The sequence below is a fragment of the Atta cephalotes genome, assembly GCF_000143395.1.
Source record: "Atta cephalotes unplaced genomic scaffold scaffold00035, whole genome shotgun sequence".
Taxonomy (NCBI): Eukaryota; Metazoa; Arthropoda; class Insecta; order Hymenoptera; family Formicidae; genus Atta; species Atta cephalotes.
The window spans coordinates 547,004-568,336 of NW_012130099.1; the positions used below are offsets into that span (position 1 = coordinate 547,004).

General features: G+C 28.8%; 2 protein-coding genes across 2 annotated transcripts; one reads left to right on the forward strand and one right to left on the reverse strand.

Annotated features, from left to right (window-relative positions):
• Window positions 1-290: 290 nt before the first annotated feature.
• On the reverse strand, window positions 291-6,348 carry LOC105621650 (probable cytochrome P450 6a14). The gene is made up of 5 exons (XM_012203118.1): window positions 6,032-6,348; window positions 4,176-4,513; window positions 3,773-4,003; window positions 952-1,203; window positions 291-457 (listed from the first exon to the last, which is right to left on the reverse strand). The coding sequence occupies exons 1-5, from the start codon at window positions 6,346-6,348 to the stop codon at window positions 291-293; spliced, it is 1,305 nt and encodes a 434-aa protein (XP_012058508.1).
• Window positions 6,349-15,003: 8,655 nt separating this feature from the next.
• LOC105621607 (protein CWC15 homolog B) lies at window positions 15,004-18,394 on the forward strand. Its single transcript, XM_012203076.1, has 3 exons — window positions 15,004-15,134; window positions 16,408-16,711; window positions 18,078-18,394. Exons 1-3 carry the CDS (start codon window positions 15,004-15,006, stop codon window positions 18,318-18,320), a joined length of 678 nt encoding a protein of 225 aa, XP_012058466.1. The 3' UTR covers window positions 18,321-18,394.
• The last annotated feature ends 2,939 nt before the right edge of the window (window positions 18,395-21,333 follow it).

Below are 21,333 nucleotides of genomic sequence, written 5' to 3' on the forward strand. Positions count from 1 at the left end.
TTCATTTAAATGTTTATTGTTTAATTCATCCAATATTTCCGCAAAAATTCAAATAATTATGCTGACTACAATATTTATTTGTTCGAATATTTCACATGAGCACTAAGTAATTTATATTATTATATTCATATTATCATATTCATATTATCATATTATCATATAATAAAACATAATATAATAGTACATAATAATATATAGTTTATAGAAACAAGATAAGTAAAAATTAAAAAATTGATACATAAAATATATTTATCCTGTAATATTTTTATTCTTGATATCTGATATCGCAATTATTTTCGTGGTTCAATAATAAAGTGCATACCATTTTTCGCTGTGAGAATAAAACTATTTTTGCTGAAGGTAAGTGGGATCGGAGTCTGGGAGTGAAGCTTAAATATATATCTCGACAAAAGACTCACAAGTCCAATCTTTGTTTGCGTATAGCCAAATCGTGAACCTGAAAATTAATAATACATATGACATTTGCAAAATATTTTTATATTTTTCGCCATTTTAATGGTTATACTTACAAAGCTTTCCTCAATACAACCTATTAGGATATATTTACTAATTTTTTTAATATATGAAAACAACAGAAGTTATGCAAAATTAAATCAATAATTTAATTAAAAATACCTTTATAAATATTTTCGCAAGAGAGAGGAAGAAAGAGGGGGAGAGAGAGAGAGAGAGAGAGAGAGAAGGGAGGGAGAGAGAAAGATGGAGAGAAGACATATATTACTTATAATTGAATGTCCTTAGGGCGTCTACGGAATGTCTCTGCACATTAAGGATGCTATTAGGATATAGTAGCAGTCTAATTATTAATAAAACATCATTTAAGCATACGCAAGCATACTTTAAAAATAACAAGATGATTTTATCAATTTATAAATATAATATTATCAATGTATAAATTAGATGTAGTATTAATGTAGGATTAATACACACCGATACAGTTTCGTGGACCTTCTCCGAATGGCAAATAAGTATAGGCATGCCTTTCTTCTATTTTATCTGCGTTGAATCGTTCAGGATCAAATTTATCTGGATTCGGGAATAACGACGGATCTCGATGTAAGCCTAATACTGGTATAGTTATTAATGTTCCTTCTGGCACACGAATATTTGTTGTCGGTAATGTTATTTCTTTGGTACAAATGCGATTTAAGATAGGAACAGGTGGATATTTTCTCATAGTCTCTGCAATACATAAAAGAAAAGTATGAAGATACATCTTTCCCAAAATATAAGTAATATATATGAACATACATTTATAATAGTATATAAGTAATGAGATATTTTCGTATAATAAATTTTCCTGTACTGAAAAATTTTATTACACAAAAATAGAAAATTATGTCTCAAAATAATTGAAATTAACATAATGCAATGTTTCAAATAAGAGCGATGATTTCGTAATTAATAGATCGCAAGTTCAAATCCCATATCTCGTACGAAAAATTTGGTAATCTGTAACTAATAGAAATAAAAAAATTCTTTAGACTAGGTGATTTTTTTTACTAAATTTCAGACATATAAGGACTATATAATTCACTATCTCGTTGAGAAACAGATAATTTTACTATATAAAGATTATATGTTTCGCAGGTTTCTTCCATGTTCAGATCCATTCTTAGAATGTCATTTCAAGGGGCATTCCAAGAATGGGTCTGGACATGGAAGAAACCCGCGAAACGCATTATCTTTATATAGAAAGCACATGGAAGTCTCAAGAATATTAGATAATTTATTTTTTATTATTTTACTATTATTTTACTATTAAAAGTATCATTGAAAAACTCTTGAAAATGAATGGCGTTTTCAATATTTAGTATTTCAGTATTCAGTATTTTATAGCAAGCTGAGTTTTTGCCAATGATAATATTTTATCACTGACTAGTATTTTTAATGGTATATTAATTTCATAGTTTTATTGCTAAAATGAGTATTATTATTGATTAATATCTTATTCCAAAATACATATCATAAAATTATGATAAAAAAAAGTTTTTCTCTAAATTCTAATTTTATAATGCTTCGAAGCTTGCATACTGCTATCTGCTATCCTTGACTTCTGAAACCGTATGGAAACCGCTACACTTCGATGAATAACAAACATCTATACAATCATGGATGTATTATATAACTCTGATACATCTGTTCATATATGGTCTTGATAGAAATTTGTCTAGTTTAACTGAACATCCAGTCAGCTACTGTCTAATATTTAATTTTAATGTTATAACGACTATTTTCAGATTAGAAAATCATACGCTGTATTTTTGTAGTACTAGTTATCATGTATATCATCTTGAACTAGAAGTCTCCACAGTCTCTCTCTTCTGTCGATAATAGTACACCGTATTAATACAGATATTATATAGTACCTAAACAGTATACAATACAGGTACAGTGTTGATATGTTGTATATTATAGCTTTACTAGTATGCACATTTATTTATGGAACATTTATATAATGAAAAATCATGAATTTAATATTGCATAAGTCAAATATTTATGTTAATAATATTTATGTTAATAATAGCAAATTTATATCAATTAAAATTAAAATTTATATCAATTGTCGATAACGTCAGCGTTCTTCAATTACTTCCGGACCCTTTTTATACTGCCGAAAATTTACCCAGGGTTGACGGTCTTTAATAGTATCTCATCCGTGGTTGTACTATATATGTATATTTTTTGTACTGCTACCATATAATAATAATAGTTACGCTGTACACCACTATCTCGTAGCAGTACAGTAAGTGACTTCGCACAATAAAAGGAACAGAGAACAGAGAATAAGAATTTCAACCTATCAGAAATCATGTATTGTAGAATACACAGGAAGCCTCTAATAATACGATAGCGATATTTTGTGCGGATACCGTAGGATATCGCACGTTTGGTTATCTGGGATAATATTTTACTATTGAAAATCACCGATTAGTGATAAAATTTTCAGTAGTAAAATATTGCTATTGGTAAAATTCTATTGAAAGCACCACTGGTAAATAAATGAGTAGCTTTCAATGCAAATGATATTCTTATTGACAATAATCCAATGGCAAAATATTGTATCACTGACCGAATGATATTCCTATTGGACTGCATTCAATGAATATAAAATATTTTATCACTGATCGAACTGATTTTCTTATGAACGCTTCAAGTAGTAAAATTATTTAATAATAACAATGTTGTTGAGTCTGTAATTTTATTATTAGTTCAAATGATAATACCATTGATATTTTTCGCAACGGAAGTTAGTTATCTCCTCATTATTATACACTGAAAAAAAGGATGTATTGATAACCTTATCTTAGCTTAGAAAACAATTTTATTAAGTCAATAACTCCATGAAACAAATATATCAGAAGGTTTGCGGGTTATCGCCGTGTTTTCATTGATGTCAACATTACGTTGGCAAAGTCGTTCTAAAATTTTTGAAGATATAACCATGAAAGCTTAAAAAGTGTTATTAATGAAACAAATACTTATGCTCTTGTTTTAGTTATTTTATTTATTTTATTAATATTGTTGTTAAATTAATAAGATTATTTACAGTTAAAATAATGCTGTTGAAATAACATCACTTTTTTTTCAGTGTACTACTCGAACCAGAAATGATAATGGAATCAACATCGATTCGAGATCAATTTGATTTCGACAATAATTGACGTTGATTCGACGACAATTTGATAATTTCGACGTTGAATTGACGTCAATTTAATTGTCATTTCAGTGCGATAATATATATACTTGCCATTTACTACTTTATGGAGATATGTCATTTCATTCACAGCGTCATAAGTCAATTCACCATGTTTTTCCAATATTTCATCGATTTCCTTGCGAACTTTATCTTGAATATCTTGATGTTGAGCTAATTCATATAGAGCATACGACCCCGTTGTTGAGGAGGTTTCGAAGCCAGCTATGAAGAAAACGTAACTTTGCGCAGTCGCTTCTGTCATGGTAAGTTTATTCACAGTTGCTGCAAATAAAAAAATGACATATTTAGTTATGATATAATTTTAAACAAAAGCACATTTTAAGAAAAAATTTAATTATTGATTTATATGAATGCAAAGAGAAATAATTTATATTTATAACACATTGTGAAGAAGTTTATTAATATAAGAATAAACATAAATTATATATATTACATGATACGTGGTTGGTAATCTTGTTTTCATCAGGATCAACATAATCCCTCTTCATTAGTTGTAAAAGCAGATTCACGAAGTCATATCTAACGATATTATGAGATTGCCTATATTCTACAGTCTCTTGAAACATATTCATATAGAAGCTGATGACGGTTCGATCCGTAAAAGGGATGGAAAAAAAATCCATAATTTTCGGCGTAAATACAGATAAGGCAATCCAAATTGGATTTATCTCTAAAATCTTTTTTTGATAGCTTCGATATTGATTATTGGGATTCTCAATGCAATCAGATTCGATACCAAAAGCTGTTGACATGATCACATCTGTTGTATATCTATTTATAGAATTGATAAACAGTTTTTAATGAATATTATCAAATTTTATCGAAATTATGAAATACCAATTTTATACCAAGTTGAAGACAAACAAGAATAAATTCTTATGAATAAAGAAATATTGATTTTCCCATTTTAACACATAGTTGTGTTTTTACAAAAACATTTAATATTCAAATAAAGATTCAAAATTAATAGTTATGAGATAGTGGAAAGACAGAATTCAAACAGAATTCTAAGATTTAAATACTAGTAGAAAGCCATCAAGAAAGAGCAACACTAGATGTAATACAAAAAAATTTTTCATTAAATAATTTAATTTACTGACATCAAAGAATATCATTTTCGACTTTTGCTTGATCTTCAATTTTGACACATAACAAAAAACTGAAACTTTTAACTCAAAATCAATATTCTACATAACAAACAAGAGTGGGACACCAATAATTGTTGGCAACATTACAATTGTATAATCTTCCGAGTAACCGGCTTTTTTCTGATTGTATACATCTCGTTTAATTTCAGAGTTATTGCTATTTGAGTGCGAGTTTTAGTGTTCGTGGCGATTTTCGCGATGTCTGATTTACGACAACAATTCAATGTAAAATTTTTTTATTTCAATGGAACTGTGAATTTTGAATTTTTACTTCAAGCTCAAACAATCAACCAGTATTACAAAGACATTTTGAAAAGATTGCGCGAAAAAATTCGCAAAGAGACCACAGTTGTAGCGAGACAATTCAAGAAGTATGTTTTTTATTGCTGCACTCTGAACCGGTACATTAAGTTGAAATGAAACAAATGTATATTTGTTTTATTTCAACTTATTGCACTGTATACCAGTTCAGAAAGTGTAGCAATAAAAAACAGATCCATTTCTTCACCACCACCATGACAATGCGCCTGCCACTCAGCCTTGTCAATTTGCAAGTTTTGTACCATAAATCAGATGATTCTGTTCCTCCTCCAGTCTCTCTATTCCCCAGATCTTATTCCTTGCGATCTTTTCTTCCAAAATTAAAATCAGTATTGAAAGGATGCCATTGATGACATTAAGAAGAATTCGTCACTGGCATTGAAAGAATATAAAAGAAGCTTTCCTGGACTGCATGGTAAAGTGGAAACACTGGGACAGGTGTGTGAATAGAGGAGGGGAGTATTTTGAAGGAGACAAAGACCAATAAGCTGTATATTTAATAATAAAAATTAAAAAAAGTTCGATTATTTTTTTGAACAGGCCTCGTATATAACTTTTATCCTAAACGGTTTTTTTTATCTAGCCGCTTTTGCATGATATTATAAGTAAATTAAATTAATTAACAAAAGTATTACATTCTGTATATGCCAAAAGGACAAAATACTTTTTCTTAATTTAGATATATTGTTTATTTATTTATCATATAATTCTAATTTTATTTTCTATTAGGCTAACAACTTTTACATTAAAATGAAGGAGATTCTATTTTTGTTGTTAAAAAAATTTTATTTTAATAACAATTTCTTTAAAATTAATTTACCTTGCAAGCATCTCTTTCATCTCAATGGGATCTTTCATTTGTGCTTTTTCTTTTAAATACTTTGCAAGTTTTTCGCTATATTCTTTCATAATCGGAAACATCTGTTTTATTTTTCCTGAAGTAAAAGTTGGTGTCAATTTGACGCGTAAATTTCGCCATTTTTTTCCAGGCATAAGAAACAAATGGCCGGACAATGGGTCAACTTTCTCGTTGAAGTACATTCCACGATCATGGAAACTCCCGAATTCCTTTGTCAATACCGTTCGAATAAGATCGGGATCGGTAATTACCAAATTTGGTCTAAAAAACGTATACATTCCAAAAGCGCGATGATCTTTATATTTCATATAAGCATTTTGGAAAAATTCGCCTGTTGAAAACAAAATTTTTTAATTAATTTCATTTTAATTTATTTAATTTATTTCAAATAGAAATAAATAACATAAATTATTAAATTTATTAAAATAAAAATAAAATGTGTAATAATTATTTAAAGATGAATAAGCACAATATAATAATTATAAGTTGTAGCAATTACAAAATTTTATAAAATATAAAATAAAATTAATAAAAATTTTTCATGCATAAGTACTTGTGTATTCACATGTTCCCGAAATTGATTTTTAACGCCGAAATAGCTAATTCTATATCTTTATTTAACAAAGTTTCTTTCAAAGTATTTTTTTGGACAGCTACACACATTTGTACCAACATATGTAAAGCATTTGGAATCATTTCTGAAAATCATTTATCATTTTTTATGCTTTTATCGCATTTTTAATGACTTTCTTTGTGTGTTTACGAATTGTCGCTGCTCCAGAGGTTTCTTCTAAGCGCGAAAGCAGACAAAAGATCAAGCGATCTGAAAAATATGGCAAATGTGTGTGTGTGTGTGTGTGTGTGTGTGTGTGTGTGTGTGTGTGTGTGTGTGTGTGTGTGTGTGTATGTGTGTGTGTGTGTGTGTGTGTGTGTGCGCTACACAGTCATGATGTTATGCTTGACAAGATATTGCTTAACTCTTTCGTGCGTGGTAGTTATGCATATTATATAATACACCAAACCTTCAATCAGGCACAATCTTAAAGAATGAATTTACGATTACTCTGTAGATATAAATGTCTTTTTTATTTTAAATGTTTTAACTTATCTTGAAATCCTCTTCAGTTATATAAATATACATCAAAACGGATATACTCATGCACATAAAGATTGTGTCACGATTGCCAGAGATGAAGATGATATTAAATCTAAAGATGCAAAAAAATTAGAATGAAAAAATATTCATACTAAAAAATCGAGTGATTCATTTTAATAGATAGAAAATGTATCAAGAAGTTTTAATACATAATTATTCACAGAATTACATTTGTATAAAAAGTAAAAACAAGAAATCAGATATAAAGATCGACAGTGTCTGTATTACATCCGTACGTTAGGCATTCAATTACGCATACATGCAAAAAATGGTTTAAATAAGTGAACTAATGAAGAATTGTTTTAGGCTCATGTATCTATGCTAAATAATTTTAATTCCAGTTAATTTTCATAATGATCACTTTATGTTCGTTTAATCGTTTTTATGTATTATATAATATGTAATAAATATTCTTGATAATATATTATATTCTCAATGCTTAATAAGAATATTTAATGTATGACTCTTTCGTTTATTTTAATATTTTTTTAAACTTGTGTGATATATCCTAACGTACTGTCATAATACGAACACTGTCGATCTGATTTCTTGTTTTTTAAACAAATGTAATTCTATGAATAATTATGCATCAAAGCTTCTTGACTTTCTGTCTACTAAAGTGTGAATCAATCGATTTTTTTCACATTCTTCTACTCTAATTAAATTTCTTGCATTGTCAGATTTAACATCACTCCATCTCTGGCAATTTGTGACACAATCTTTTTGGCTGTGTGAGCTTTTCAATGTATATCTATATATGCTGAAGGGGATTCTAAAGTGAGTTGAAATTGGCATACATATAAATATAAATGACATACAAATATAAATAAAGAAGACATTATTTATCTATCTAGAGTAATTGTAATTTCATTATTTTAAGATCTTGCGCCTGATCATGATAATTCCGACATACACGAAAATATAATGATTTTTTTAAGAAATCAATGGCTGCGTTCAGCAGAAAAAGCTTTACAAATGTAAAATTCTTCAATACGATTGGTTTATAAATTTAGATTCATGAGAAACCAAAAGCAAGGACCAATTGAAGAATCATATTGAGAATAATAGTTGCAAAGCTGCTTGCTCTGCTGAATGCCATTGCAAACGTGATGACGTAAAGAATTTTCGGAAGGACGTAAGAAGTATAATAATTAAAGTCATTTTTAGGGATACGTTGTCAACGTTTTACAATCAAATATTGACAAAGATGTGTATACTGCTTAAAAAAAACTACTTCGAAAGAAATATTGTGTAAATAAAAGTAAAGTTATAGTTAGCTGGGAAAAAATATTTTATATATATAATTATATAATATAAATAAAGATATAAATACGATTCTGAAAATAAATCTAATAAAAAATAACAAATTAAATATAATATAAAATATAATAATATAAAAAACAAAATATTCAAACTCACCGTACTTAATTTCTATAAACTTAGTAAATAACACAAAAATAACAGAAAAAACTTAGTAAATAAGAATGAATTAAAATGGATTAAAGTTTTAAATCATTTGAATTCATACAAAGTACTTTAGTAGCATTCGTATATTTTCACTTTTTAAAAATTTAATTGGATAGAAAATCTTTTTCAGATTCAATTGAATTGAAAAACTGCATTTTTAATAAAAATTTTGATTTGAACAATATTTGCAATGCATTTAAAAAAACTGCAATTTTTTTTAGATTGAAAATATAGAAATGTACTTCATACAATTCCTGAAAACGAATAAAAATGCATTAAGACTGAAAAGAATTTATTTCAACGTTCGCGAATGTGCACTTTTTTAAAAATTTAAATTTGTTTCAACTCATTTCAGTTCATTTTCGTTTACTGAGAAATAGGGGAGATCGGGACCAGTTGTCATAGTTTTTATTAGTGATTTTTAGAAAAAAGTGAATACTTATGATTTTGAAATATTATATATGTTTTAATATACCTACATCCTTTAAGTATATATTAAAAAAAATATTACTCATAAATTCATCATACCATAAAAATAAGTTATTTAATTTTAAATAAAACTGCGAAAATGTGACAACTAATTAGTTGATTGTCATGTAATTCATTGCACTTTTCGATTTAATACATCACATGAATTACAATCAAAAACATCACATGTAATTACTTCATCATTGAAGATGGCTCGAATGGAGCTGAAACATTCGATCGATGTGTTATATAAGAATTGAAATATATTATTGTGAAGATCAAATGTACCAACTTCTGCTCTATTATTACTCTTAATCGTCTAGAAATTTCTGATTGATATGATTGTTTTATAATATATTTGTAAATATATTCTCTAAAAATGTGTTCTCTAAAGATATTAAAATGAATTGTCTTATCTCGTCTCATTTTGGTCAATTTACTTCACATAGTCATTTTTAATAAAAAAGATTGTATTCATAAACTTTATCAGAATAATGATTAATTAATTGTAACAAAAATTTTTTAAGTCATTTTCTATGAATACAGAGATATCGCAATTAATAATGTCAAAGATTTGTCAGACAACAAAAATAGATGATAAGAAAAATTTACTCACCAACTTCTTCTTAAAAATCACTATAAATAATATACAATGTGATGTTTTACATAACAAATTAATATTATATCAGCAATCTACAGTGAAAACATTTTTTTTGCCATGTCCTATTTAAGTTATAAGCATTTTGATAATCAATCCCGTATATGACAATCAGTTCCTCCGGTCTACCCTAATTTATGAGAAATTACAACGTAAAAATAAGTTCTCTTATTTTTATGTATGTTAATATTAGATATAAAGATACTGGCCTAGTGATATCTTTCCAGTTACAAGCTCTGTTAAATTTCCGATGGGTACAACGGGTTTAACATAAAAAACACCTCTCTTGTGCCAGAAATTAAATATCACAAATTTATAATAAACATACAAGATGCTCAAGGCCAAAATAAAAACCCCGATTAATTCCGCAAGTACCATTGTAAATCTGAAAGATAATAACAAACAACTTTTTCGTAAAACATCAATGTTAAGTATTTCATTAAAAAATTTATAATTTCATTAAAAAAATATTAAATTAAAAATATTAAATTATATTCTTCTTTTATGCTTCTATAATTTGCAGACAATACGATTTATAACTCATTATTCGCAATTTTTTATTCATTACATTTTTGGTAATTTATCGTTTGTGAAAAAAATCTGACTCGGAAATGATATTATTTCTGTTGTATTATGTTCGTACGATCGAAGCACGTCACTGTGAAAACTGAGTATGAATCCACCAATGTCTTACTATATAATGGAAAGCATTTAGTTCCCAACAATGCTTATGTAATGAACACATATGTGATTAATAAAAAATGTCTAGAATGTGTCAAATCACGTTGCTGATACAGAAAAAAAAACATGTTTGACATGTATTTATCAGTGATTGTTATTTATAAAATCATAAATAAGCTTGTTATTTTCTCTTATTTGCAATAAAGATCTATAGAACGTTTAAACATCCGATTTAGCGTGTGATTCAAGGTTCTGAAAGCTATAATGAGTCTCCACTTCATTGGCATTTTGAAATTTAGGATCGTAACGATATTATTTCACATATTATTTTATTTACGTTTACGATAATTTTTTAATTAACAAACTATGATTATTATATCTATACTATTATTATATCTACTATTATTATATATACTATTATTATATTATTATATCTATACCGGGTGATTCGAAATTCATGAATTCGGAGTACAGGACATGACACTTTATGTTAAAAAGAAATAAATAACTTTTTTCTTTTGTAAAATTATGTCTAAGTAGTTTTTGCAGGAGAGCAGGATGAAGTTATACGTTATAAAAATTATTTATCGAATGTAATTTTACTGTAGGAAAAAGTTGTTCATTTTAGCACAACTTTAAAAAAAAACTTAAAAAGAATCATGATTAAAAACAATTAAAAAAGGCTCCAAAGATTAAATCAATAAAGGAGTATAAAGCCAATGAGACCCGACACAGTTGTACATGTGTAACCAAAAATAATATATATGTCAATCACCAATTATAAATATTTCGATCATAAGATTAGGTTCTCTTCAGTGTAACAATAAAATTATCGAAGTCAAATTGATACGTTGTAAAATAATACAACTGTCAATAAATCATCATTAAACCATTGTTTAAAATTAAGAACTTCATTATCGTCTGTTGTATTTAGTTGGATACCCAAATAAGAATTCAGTCATTTAATTAAAATCGAGTTAATATGTGAAATTTTCGAAATGTTAACTTAACGTAATCAATGTATTGCATCAGTTAGATAAAATTTACATTGTAAACATAGCGATACGTTATAACGCAATATCCATCTTATAACGCATGATTATGATTATATAATAACGATGCATGAGAGGACGTTTCTCATTCGCAATGTTATAAGTATAAAAGTTATAAGTATAAAACAGAATAAATACCAACGCAAAACTTGACAATACAAATTTATAATTTATAAAACACATACATTTCCTCTAAATTAAATCATTATATAATGATCCAACAATTCCGTGTCATTTTGATAAAATTCTTTTTTGTTTTTTTTATATGGATCGCTTCCTAAATTAGTTTTTTATTAAATCCTTCATCTAAAATTTTGATATCTTTCCAATAAAAATCGTGATTGTGCTCTGTGATTATAGAGTGTTGTATGATATTCCTATTTATGTGATTTCGATGTTCATTAAACATGTCTTCAATGACCGTTTCGCTTCACATAGGATGATCAAAAACATTTATTATAAATATTATGAAATATTTGTTATAAATCTTATAGTAAATAAGTATGCTATTTAAATACTTAATAAGACATTATAATTCAAATTAAAAATATTCAAAAATATTTATTAGTATTTATCATAAATATTACATTAAATATTTAGTCTATCTTTTAATAATATTTCAAATAAAATTTTATATAAAAAATAATGATAATGAAATATACGGGCAATGAGGACATTAATAGGAATATGCTCATCCTCGGCTTCATTTAAAATATATTTCCAACATTTGCGGATTAAATGCTTATAAAGATCAATGAAAATTATTCACAACTTGCTGATGATGGTTTGAAATAAACCGAAACGTCCAAGAAATTCGTATCGATACTCTTAGATTAATATATTATGTGAATATTATATGAATTTTATATCAAATTTGCGCATATATCAATTTCCGCGCTGTATTAACGCTCTCATTCCATATATTTTATTATTATTATTTTTAATTTCGAAGGCACTATTATTTAAATTTTGCTTTATATAAAATATGTAAAAAATATTTATATAACATTTAAAAAAATGAATAACAATAAATATTCTGTAGCGTCTGAATATGCAGAGAAAATTGAGTCAAAACACAGTCGAAGGATCTTATGAACTCTTATAATAATTTCAATTTCGCATTAGACTGCACGTTCTTTTTAATGTCCACAGAATTTATAAATGATATAAAAGATAAACATACATTATTATACTACTACTTTAATCGGTATCCATGCTGAAGCTATTCTTAACTCATATGAAGGATATTTGTGCGCTGTTTCCAGATTCGCTATCACAATAAAATTTCAGTCTTATTATCAAAAATCTTATTATCAAAAAACGAGGTGGAAATATCTCGTATCAAATATCTTTTTTGTAATAAGGTACTTTTTATGAATGAAATACTACAATGTATTTTTTAAAGAGAATAACTTCTGAGTTATATAACAATGTTGCATGCAACATATTTTTTTATTATATAATACAATGTTGCGTGCAAATACGCTTGATGCATAAATATAAATGCTTTTTCCTATCTCATTTATGATGTTTATGACATTTATGACATAACATTAATCATACATTATCATTCTAAAAAATATTGTAAGATATTACTAGTGTCAAAAACTAACTTTTACAGAGAAGCTATAACAAACTTTTCTATATCTTAAATACAACTCACTAATTGTATAGCGCTATTCCTGATCAAAAATTGAATTGAAAATTCCTCTATCATTTTATAATTTTCGCAATTTTTTTTTAATTACCTAATGAACAGATCAATGTGCAATCCGAGTGCCAAAAATTAATTCCGAACGCTACAAAGCTGTAAACTTTCCTTTAAGGTTAGATTATAAATTGAAATTGTTTGTTTTTATAAATAAATAAAAAATATTAATTGAAAATGTCTTTACTAGAATCTGATAATAGTCTTATATACTAAAAATAGATCGTTACACATGAATGTAGTACACTCATATGCAAGGTGTGTTTTCTTAAAAGAAAATATTACATTGCAAAATAAATTTATCAGCAATTTGTAAGTTACATCACTTGATTTATATTCGTTATTTAATATATTAATATAATTTGATTTTATTTCATACTATATGCAACATAAGCTTTGATCTAAAAATCAACTAGCAAATTCTTTGTTTTCAAATACGTAACTTCAAATTCATAAAGAGGAAAAGAATTAAAAACTTACTTTCCTCGTTAATATTAAAATTATACATAGTATAATTTTATATAAATATTATACATAAGTATTCAGAACGCGCTTACAATGATATTAGCGCGCTAACATGCTATAATTTACATTACACATACTATAGAATTTTATCGATAAAAGTGCGTTTTGAATACGGGCCATAATGTACTCTATCAATTTCTATTAGGTAGCATTTGTTTGAACATTTGTAGACTCAGACATTATAAAGGCCGCAGCATATTTTGCATAACGCATAATGCATAGTATATAAGAGAATCAACCAAACAAAGCTCTTCTTTTCTGTTAATTGGAAGAAAAGGAAGGATTATGAGTTATGCGTTATGCATAAGTCTGTGCTGCGGCCTTAACAGTTCAAATACATTACTTGTAAAATATTGTTACTTGTAAAATAGAAGTATTAAAAGAGATGAATATACGTTATGTGTTAACGAATCAGTTTAATACATTATCATAAATGTATAGATGAATTTAGGCGCGAAAATCTGTATTAGCTCTGCAAGCTCGGTCTTTGAATCCGGAGTGAATCGAGCAGCTCGATTGGCTCTAGAAATATTAATGGCCGCGGCACAGACTCTTGCATAATGCATAAAGAAATCAACCAATTGAAATCCTTCTTTTTCATGGAATAGGAGGAAAGAAAAGATTCTGATTAGTTGATACGTTTATGTACTATGCGTTATGCAAAAGTTTGTGTTTAATACCGAACGCAGATGAGATGTGCAGAAAGATGCGATCGAAACGATTTTCGAAGTAAAAGAGCAAATGGATTTGCCTCCGATTTGTGATGCAAACACATCTAAAAACTACTTATCAGATGCAATTTCGCAAATTGGAAAAGTTGTTTCTTTTAGGATAAAGTATTACATCTTGTACTTTATGGGCGCGAATTTTGAAACACCCTTACATGCTATCTAGGCTGTGTTTCAAAATTCACTGCTAACGCTGAAAATCTACAGTTTACGTTACGTATACTATACATTTTCAGCACTGGCAGTAAATTTTGATACAGTATCAAGCCTAACCACTAAGGGCGCAGCGATCGGACTTCCTTCGTTTGACATGGAGCTGGCACTTCTCATTATATATATTCTATGATCAAGCGCATTCGTGAATCGTGAGTCATCACAATTTCTCATTCGCGTCCTGTCCTGTAATCTGTGTAGATCTGTATAGATTTGTCGCTGCCTGTTGTATCCGATCCAATTTTGTGATTCGTTGAAGTGATTTTTAAACAAAAACATGACAACGGCAGCAAGACCGACCTTCGAACCTGCCCGAGGAGGACAAGGACGAGGCGAGAAAGACTTAAGCGCGATATCAAAGCAATACAGTAGTAGAGATTTGCCGTCGCACACGAAACTTAAGTACAGGTAAGCAGTGAATCAAATTCGATCGATCCTGGAAATTGCCATCGATTTATCTTAATTCATGATAATACGCATTAATTTTTGCATATTATAAAAAAATCTAGAATCGGCATTCTTGCTCTCGATTTATTCATGACCAAGACTCTTTTGAGGTTATGATAACCAAAGGTTTGTTTTAAATGGCTTAAGCCTATTCTACAATTTCTTTCCTGTCTCTTGCTTTTTTCCCCTTTGCAACCATTTTATCGATAATTGCATTTCTTACTACATGTTTCCTCCGAAGTTCATTAACTTTTATCTTGGGTGACATAAAACAAAAAACCGAATGTAAATGGTTATTCTACAATGTATTTTTTGTTTTCTGTTTCTTGCTTTTTGCTATTTTTTACATCTTGTCTTTTTGCTTCTTGTTTTTTGTTTTATGTCATCCGAGATAAAAATTAACGAACTTCGGAAGAACAGGAAACATATGGCGAGAAATTAAAATAAAAAATTATACTAATTGAGTTCTCGAGATTAAAAAAACTATCAAATAATTTATGGACAATGAGAGCGTTACACAGCGCGGGAATTGATGCGCAATTTATATAACAATCTTAAAAATTCACATATATTAAATATATGTGTCAAATATATTAAAAAAAAAACTTCCAATACAAACTTTTTAGAATGTTTTGGTTTATTTCAAATCTTCAGCCAATTCGTATAACATTATAACAGTATGTAGACAGGAAAACGTTGGAATAAGGTTGGAAGTAGCCTAATTTTTGTCTCTTCGCTGTTTAGGCAAGTCACATGTGTTATCCGGATGGAAGCCAGATATGCAATCCAATCATTGTATATCTGACTTCCATCTGGATAACATATGTGACTTGGCTAAATAGTGAAGAGACAGAAATGGAGCTATTCCCAACTAGACAGTAGGGAGGTACTCATCCTCGGTCTCACTAAAGCATAATTTCAATTTTATTCAATGTTTTTAGTATGACAGTATTATACGCTAATTGTTAAGGTATTTATATCATTGATCAAAATAGTTGATAATGTTTGTACCTTTCAGTAATATCAGGCTCTAAGATCCACTTGATAATTACATAAATTTTTCAAGAATTAGTTACTTTTAATAGTAAATTTTGTTGTTGTATGTGTATGATAATCTAACAAGAGACATGATAAAATATTGCATCAAATACACTAAGAAAGACACAAGAATTCTAAGAAAAAAAATTGTTCATGATGAATTTCTCTTAATACTAATTTTGTTATTTCTCTACAGAGAACATGGTCAAGGAACAATTGAGGAATTGCGAAATCGAGACTTTAGAAAGGAATTGGAAGAAAGAGAGCGGATAGACAAGGATAAAGGATCAAGCCGTCGTGCCATTGAACCATCCAGGGATTCAACTGCATCTAGTACAAAAAGACAAAAGTTAGATCAAGTTCCTGCCGCCAGCTTAGATGCAGATGATCCACTTGATGATGAAGAATCCGATTCTGATAGTGATGAAGATGATACTGCTGCGCTTTTGGCTGAACTTCAAAGGATCAAGAAAGAACGAGCAGCAGAACAAGCTAAGAAAGTTAGTATGCAACATTAAAGATCAAGCGACGCAGTAGCTTTGCAACATCAAGTGCATAAAAATATATATAACAGGCCACTTAACGTGTCTCGCTGCATATATATTCACTGCTGTTAAATTCGCGATGCCACTACTAATTATTCGGAGTTTTGATATCGATAAACTTTCAATTAAATTTTCTTCATTGTGTATATCTGCAAAGATATTATTTGTAATAACTTTTTTATTAATGCGTATTACAAATAATTTCCACTATAAAAATATATGTTTTAATGTGACCTGTACATGCCAAATTTATTCTTTATTATAAGTCAATTAACTATTTTAGTCACTTTCGGTCCATTTTATGTGTCTTATGTAATGAAATACTTGACTAATTGCATTTATTTTGTATTTTTTTTATTAAGGGAGCCAGATGGTTTAGAGGGTCAAAAAATCAACGATTTTTTGTGAATTTTGTATGGAAAAATGATTACAGTTTATTTTAGGTTTAGACCTATATTTTATTTGCATTTTATACGAGGGCAAGTCAATAAGTTCTTAGAAAATCTGTCAAAGGATACTCGCAGTGTCATATCACATTACTTTTTGACAAGTAGCATCTCTCAACTGATTAGTCTCAAATTTTGAGCGGAATTCATCGCGTAGTTTCATTTCTGTAGACGATATTTACTATTATTGTTTTAAAAAATTTATTTAATTTGAAAAACTTATTTTTTGGGTTTACCGTATGGAGAATAGTTGTAATAAATTTTTAAAAAGCAGCGATCAGAGATTAAGCCATTTTCTCTCTACAATGTCAGCAAATTTGAAAAAACACGTTTCGAGAAAAATGCGTTTAAAATTTTGAGTTAGAATATTTATTTTTTTTAGTACTTACAATAAATTTTTTTTATTCCTGGGCCATAATTCATTCTCTTGTTTGAAATGTAGAAAAAAACAGAAATACGACAGATGTTTCTTTGTTCGAAGAAGTAACAGCCGTATGGCGCGCTGCGAGAGATCGAAACTCAAACGCACATCTGTGCATCATTTCAGTTAATCGTGAATTACTCCGTTATTTTATTTCTATGAATAGTTTTGGCAATGTATTTTCAAGACAATCAACTTTCCGAAAATGAAATAAAAAAAATCGATTTTTCCAACCACTCGGTCTCTTTAAGAAGAATGTAATTCCTTTCGATACCTTTTTATGCATTTGACTTATACTTTTTTCTTTTTTTCAAAGGATTTTTTTAAAAAATTAGAGTATTTTCAAAGTTGGCTTACTTTTTTTGTTATCTCTGTATCTTTCGTGTCTAAAAAATAAAAAATTATTTTATATTTATTTTATATTTATATTTATCTTATATTTATTATTTTGCAGGAAATGGAGAAACGTCAGGAAGAGGAGAGAATACGTATGGAAAATATCCTTTCAGGAAATCCTTTGTTGAATTATTCTTCACAAAGTGGAAGAGTAGATATGAAAGTACGAAGAAGATGGGACGATGATGTCGTCTTTAAAAATTGTGCACGATCCGAACCGAAAAAGAAACATGATGTTTTTATTAACGATTCTCTACGAAGCGAATTTCATCGTAAATTTATGGAGAAATATGTTAAGTAGTTTATTAATTATAAGCATCATCATTGTAAATAATTTTTTTATATTATTGAATAAATGTTTATTTCTTCTCATTATTCATATTGAATAATCATTATTAACCAATCCTAAATCAACAATTGAGCGGACTGAGGTAGCGTTTTCATCCCAAATATGCGACGAGATAACCCGAGCATGATGCAGGGCAGTCAGTATCCCATGAGTCTGAAGGACGCTCCAAAGAAATGAGATCCGAAGCGTTTTTCGTAAAGTTTAAGAAGGAAGTTACGGGGGAGTTTTTTAGCGGGTAGGCGATGTCGTTGGCATCGATGCGGCGATACAACGGCATCGAATCCCGCACACTCGAAGAACTCGGGCCTCGTCTTCCGGTCATCCGGTTATGTTCTTTGGAATTTAAGCGATTGGTTAGGATAAAGAAGATTTTTCTCCTCCGCGCAAACAAAAAAAAACCAACAATTGAGCACAATTATGATTAAATTATCTGTGTACAATTTCTTGTTGCTGATTTTAAATGCAAGATGATTGAAACACTTTAATGTATAAATATTAAGTAATTATAAAAATTCAACTGTGCAACCTCGTAATGTAAATGTATATTAATGTCAATATCACACTTGATATTTTTGCAAAAATGTATTCAAAATAAAACGGCGAAAAAAATTAGACGAATTTTTAATGCGCCCCCCACTTGAAAAAAGAAATGTTAATTCTTCCACTTATGTAAAAGTAATGTTAATTCTTTTCATACAAGTCTTCTTTTCAAGAAAATTGATTTTGAAATTTGTCAGATACACGTATGACCGAATACTTAGCTATTATATTATTAAAATTAAAAGAGAAAGAAAAAAAGAAATTGTTAGCGTATCAAGAAAAATCAGGGAATCAATGAATTTATTAATCTATATAAAGTGAGAAGCTATACATATATACTGTTATATTTTTCGGATAAATTTCGCAACATTCGAGTCTGCTGAACGAGACCAATAACTCGACGAAAAAAAATTATACAATGTTCAATAAAAAAAAAAAGAGATTGAAAGTAAAGATTCACTCTTTCGACTGTAAATCGCATTTTTGTGTGATTTTTATTTCATGCCATAGATCTTTGTAAAAAATTTTAGATTGATGTATCCTTGATACCTTGTACAAAATTTTAGATTTGATGAATATTCATTTGTATTGATATAGCTTCGTAAAGAATCAGTTAATTAAAATATCAATTACCAATTTCGAAAGTAGAAATTTTAACCTTTAAAATACTTTTTTGCGATGATTTTTTACAAGTTACAGTGTTCTGAATATTGCAAAATTTTGAGCGTGTTCCAAAGTCTTCCCTATTTTTTGTTAAGTAGTATTTTGTATATTAGATCACACTATTGCACTGATTGCGCTGTTTCTTTCATTATTTTTATTTTGAAATTTTATATTCATATTTTGAAATGTTATAGTCATATTGGATGTAACATTTTGAATTTTTTATTTTTAATATTAAATTTAAATTTAAAGAACACAAACAATATTATAACAAATCTTTAAAAGATTTATTGATTCTTAAATATTGATATTAGCGTTATAGACAGGAAATTATCTACTATAATATCACGTTAAAGTCATATTTTGAGGTAAAGAAATACAATATAAAATATAATAAATCTTACTTAAGAAAAGTTGTAAAATTTTAAAAATAAATTTGCCCTCTTAAATATTAAAATGAAACAGTTATAACGATTTAAAATTTTGGTCTTTGTTTCTTTCAGTGCTCTTTTTATACTTTAGTCAGGGAATTTTTTTTAAAAAGTGATTGGGAAAAATCAGGGAATATTTTTTCCGTTTTATTTGTGCTAACAATGATGTGATTCAAGAATAGAATGTATTCATTTTTATACCATCGTGTTAACTCCCTCGATCTACAGAACATCATTGATCATCTGTTCCGCACAGATAAATTCTCTAAGAAACCTCAACAAAAAAAAAGTAGAATTTTCACTTCTGTAAATCCTTGATTCCGCAATTTTTCAAGAGGCTTGCGTAACACATATGGTTGGGTAATAAATGAAAAATAAGGTAAGCATCTCCTCGATGGTTCATCTACATATAAATGTCCATTTCTGATTCCGTGAAGTTTCATAAATCTCTGTGAATTTTTGCCAATCTACTCCCTCTTCTTTCCCTGTATCGAATCGATTTACTCGTCTTACCATTTCTGTGATAAGCCGTGCGCTTTCGAGTGGTCGTTGCGTGTGCGCGTGTATGTTTTTCGGTAGCGGACAGCGCGATCCGGTCTCGGGCGCAGCGCGCAACGAATCGCGCGCTGGGTCAAGTATAACCGGTCCCGGAGGGCTCTGCGGGAGTGCGGGGCCCCGCGGGAGTGCGAGGCCCCGCGTATGGGCAGCAAGCAGTCTACCGATGCAGCTGGTTAGCGCGCGCGCCGGTAGACTTCTTGGCACCAACTTGACACAGACATAGCCTCAACCAACTTGACGCACCCAGCCATCTCACAAAGAGATATGATATAGCCCGAATAATATATTCGAAATTAATATGGATCGACGCGGTCACTTTGTTTGACGGAATATTTAATCGCCCGTAAAGATCGCAGGCATCTGCTTGGAATGACTTGTAATTTGTTTCAGAATTCAGAAATTCGCGTTCGGAAATTTTATTGTTTATATTATTATCTTATATTTCATTTTATGTAATAAAATAGTTTAAGTATATGCAACACAATATACATATGTATATATATATATATATGTATAATTATAAATAACATTTGATTTTGAAATTAACGTGAATTAGAAATCGTCCAAAGTGAAAACACTTGAAAAGCTTTCTGTCTTTTTCTAGTTTCTTTTTAATTCTCCCAATTAAACAGAGAGAGAGAGAGAGAGAGAGAGAGAGAGGAGGGAGGGAGGAGTAAAGTAATATAGTAAGTAAAGTTAAGTAGTTACGTTACTACTACTCTTACGTTAAGTAATTACTATTATACGTACGGTTAGTTTTGTTTAACGTAAAG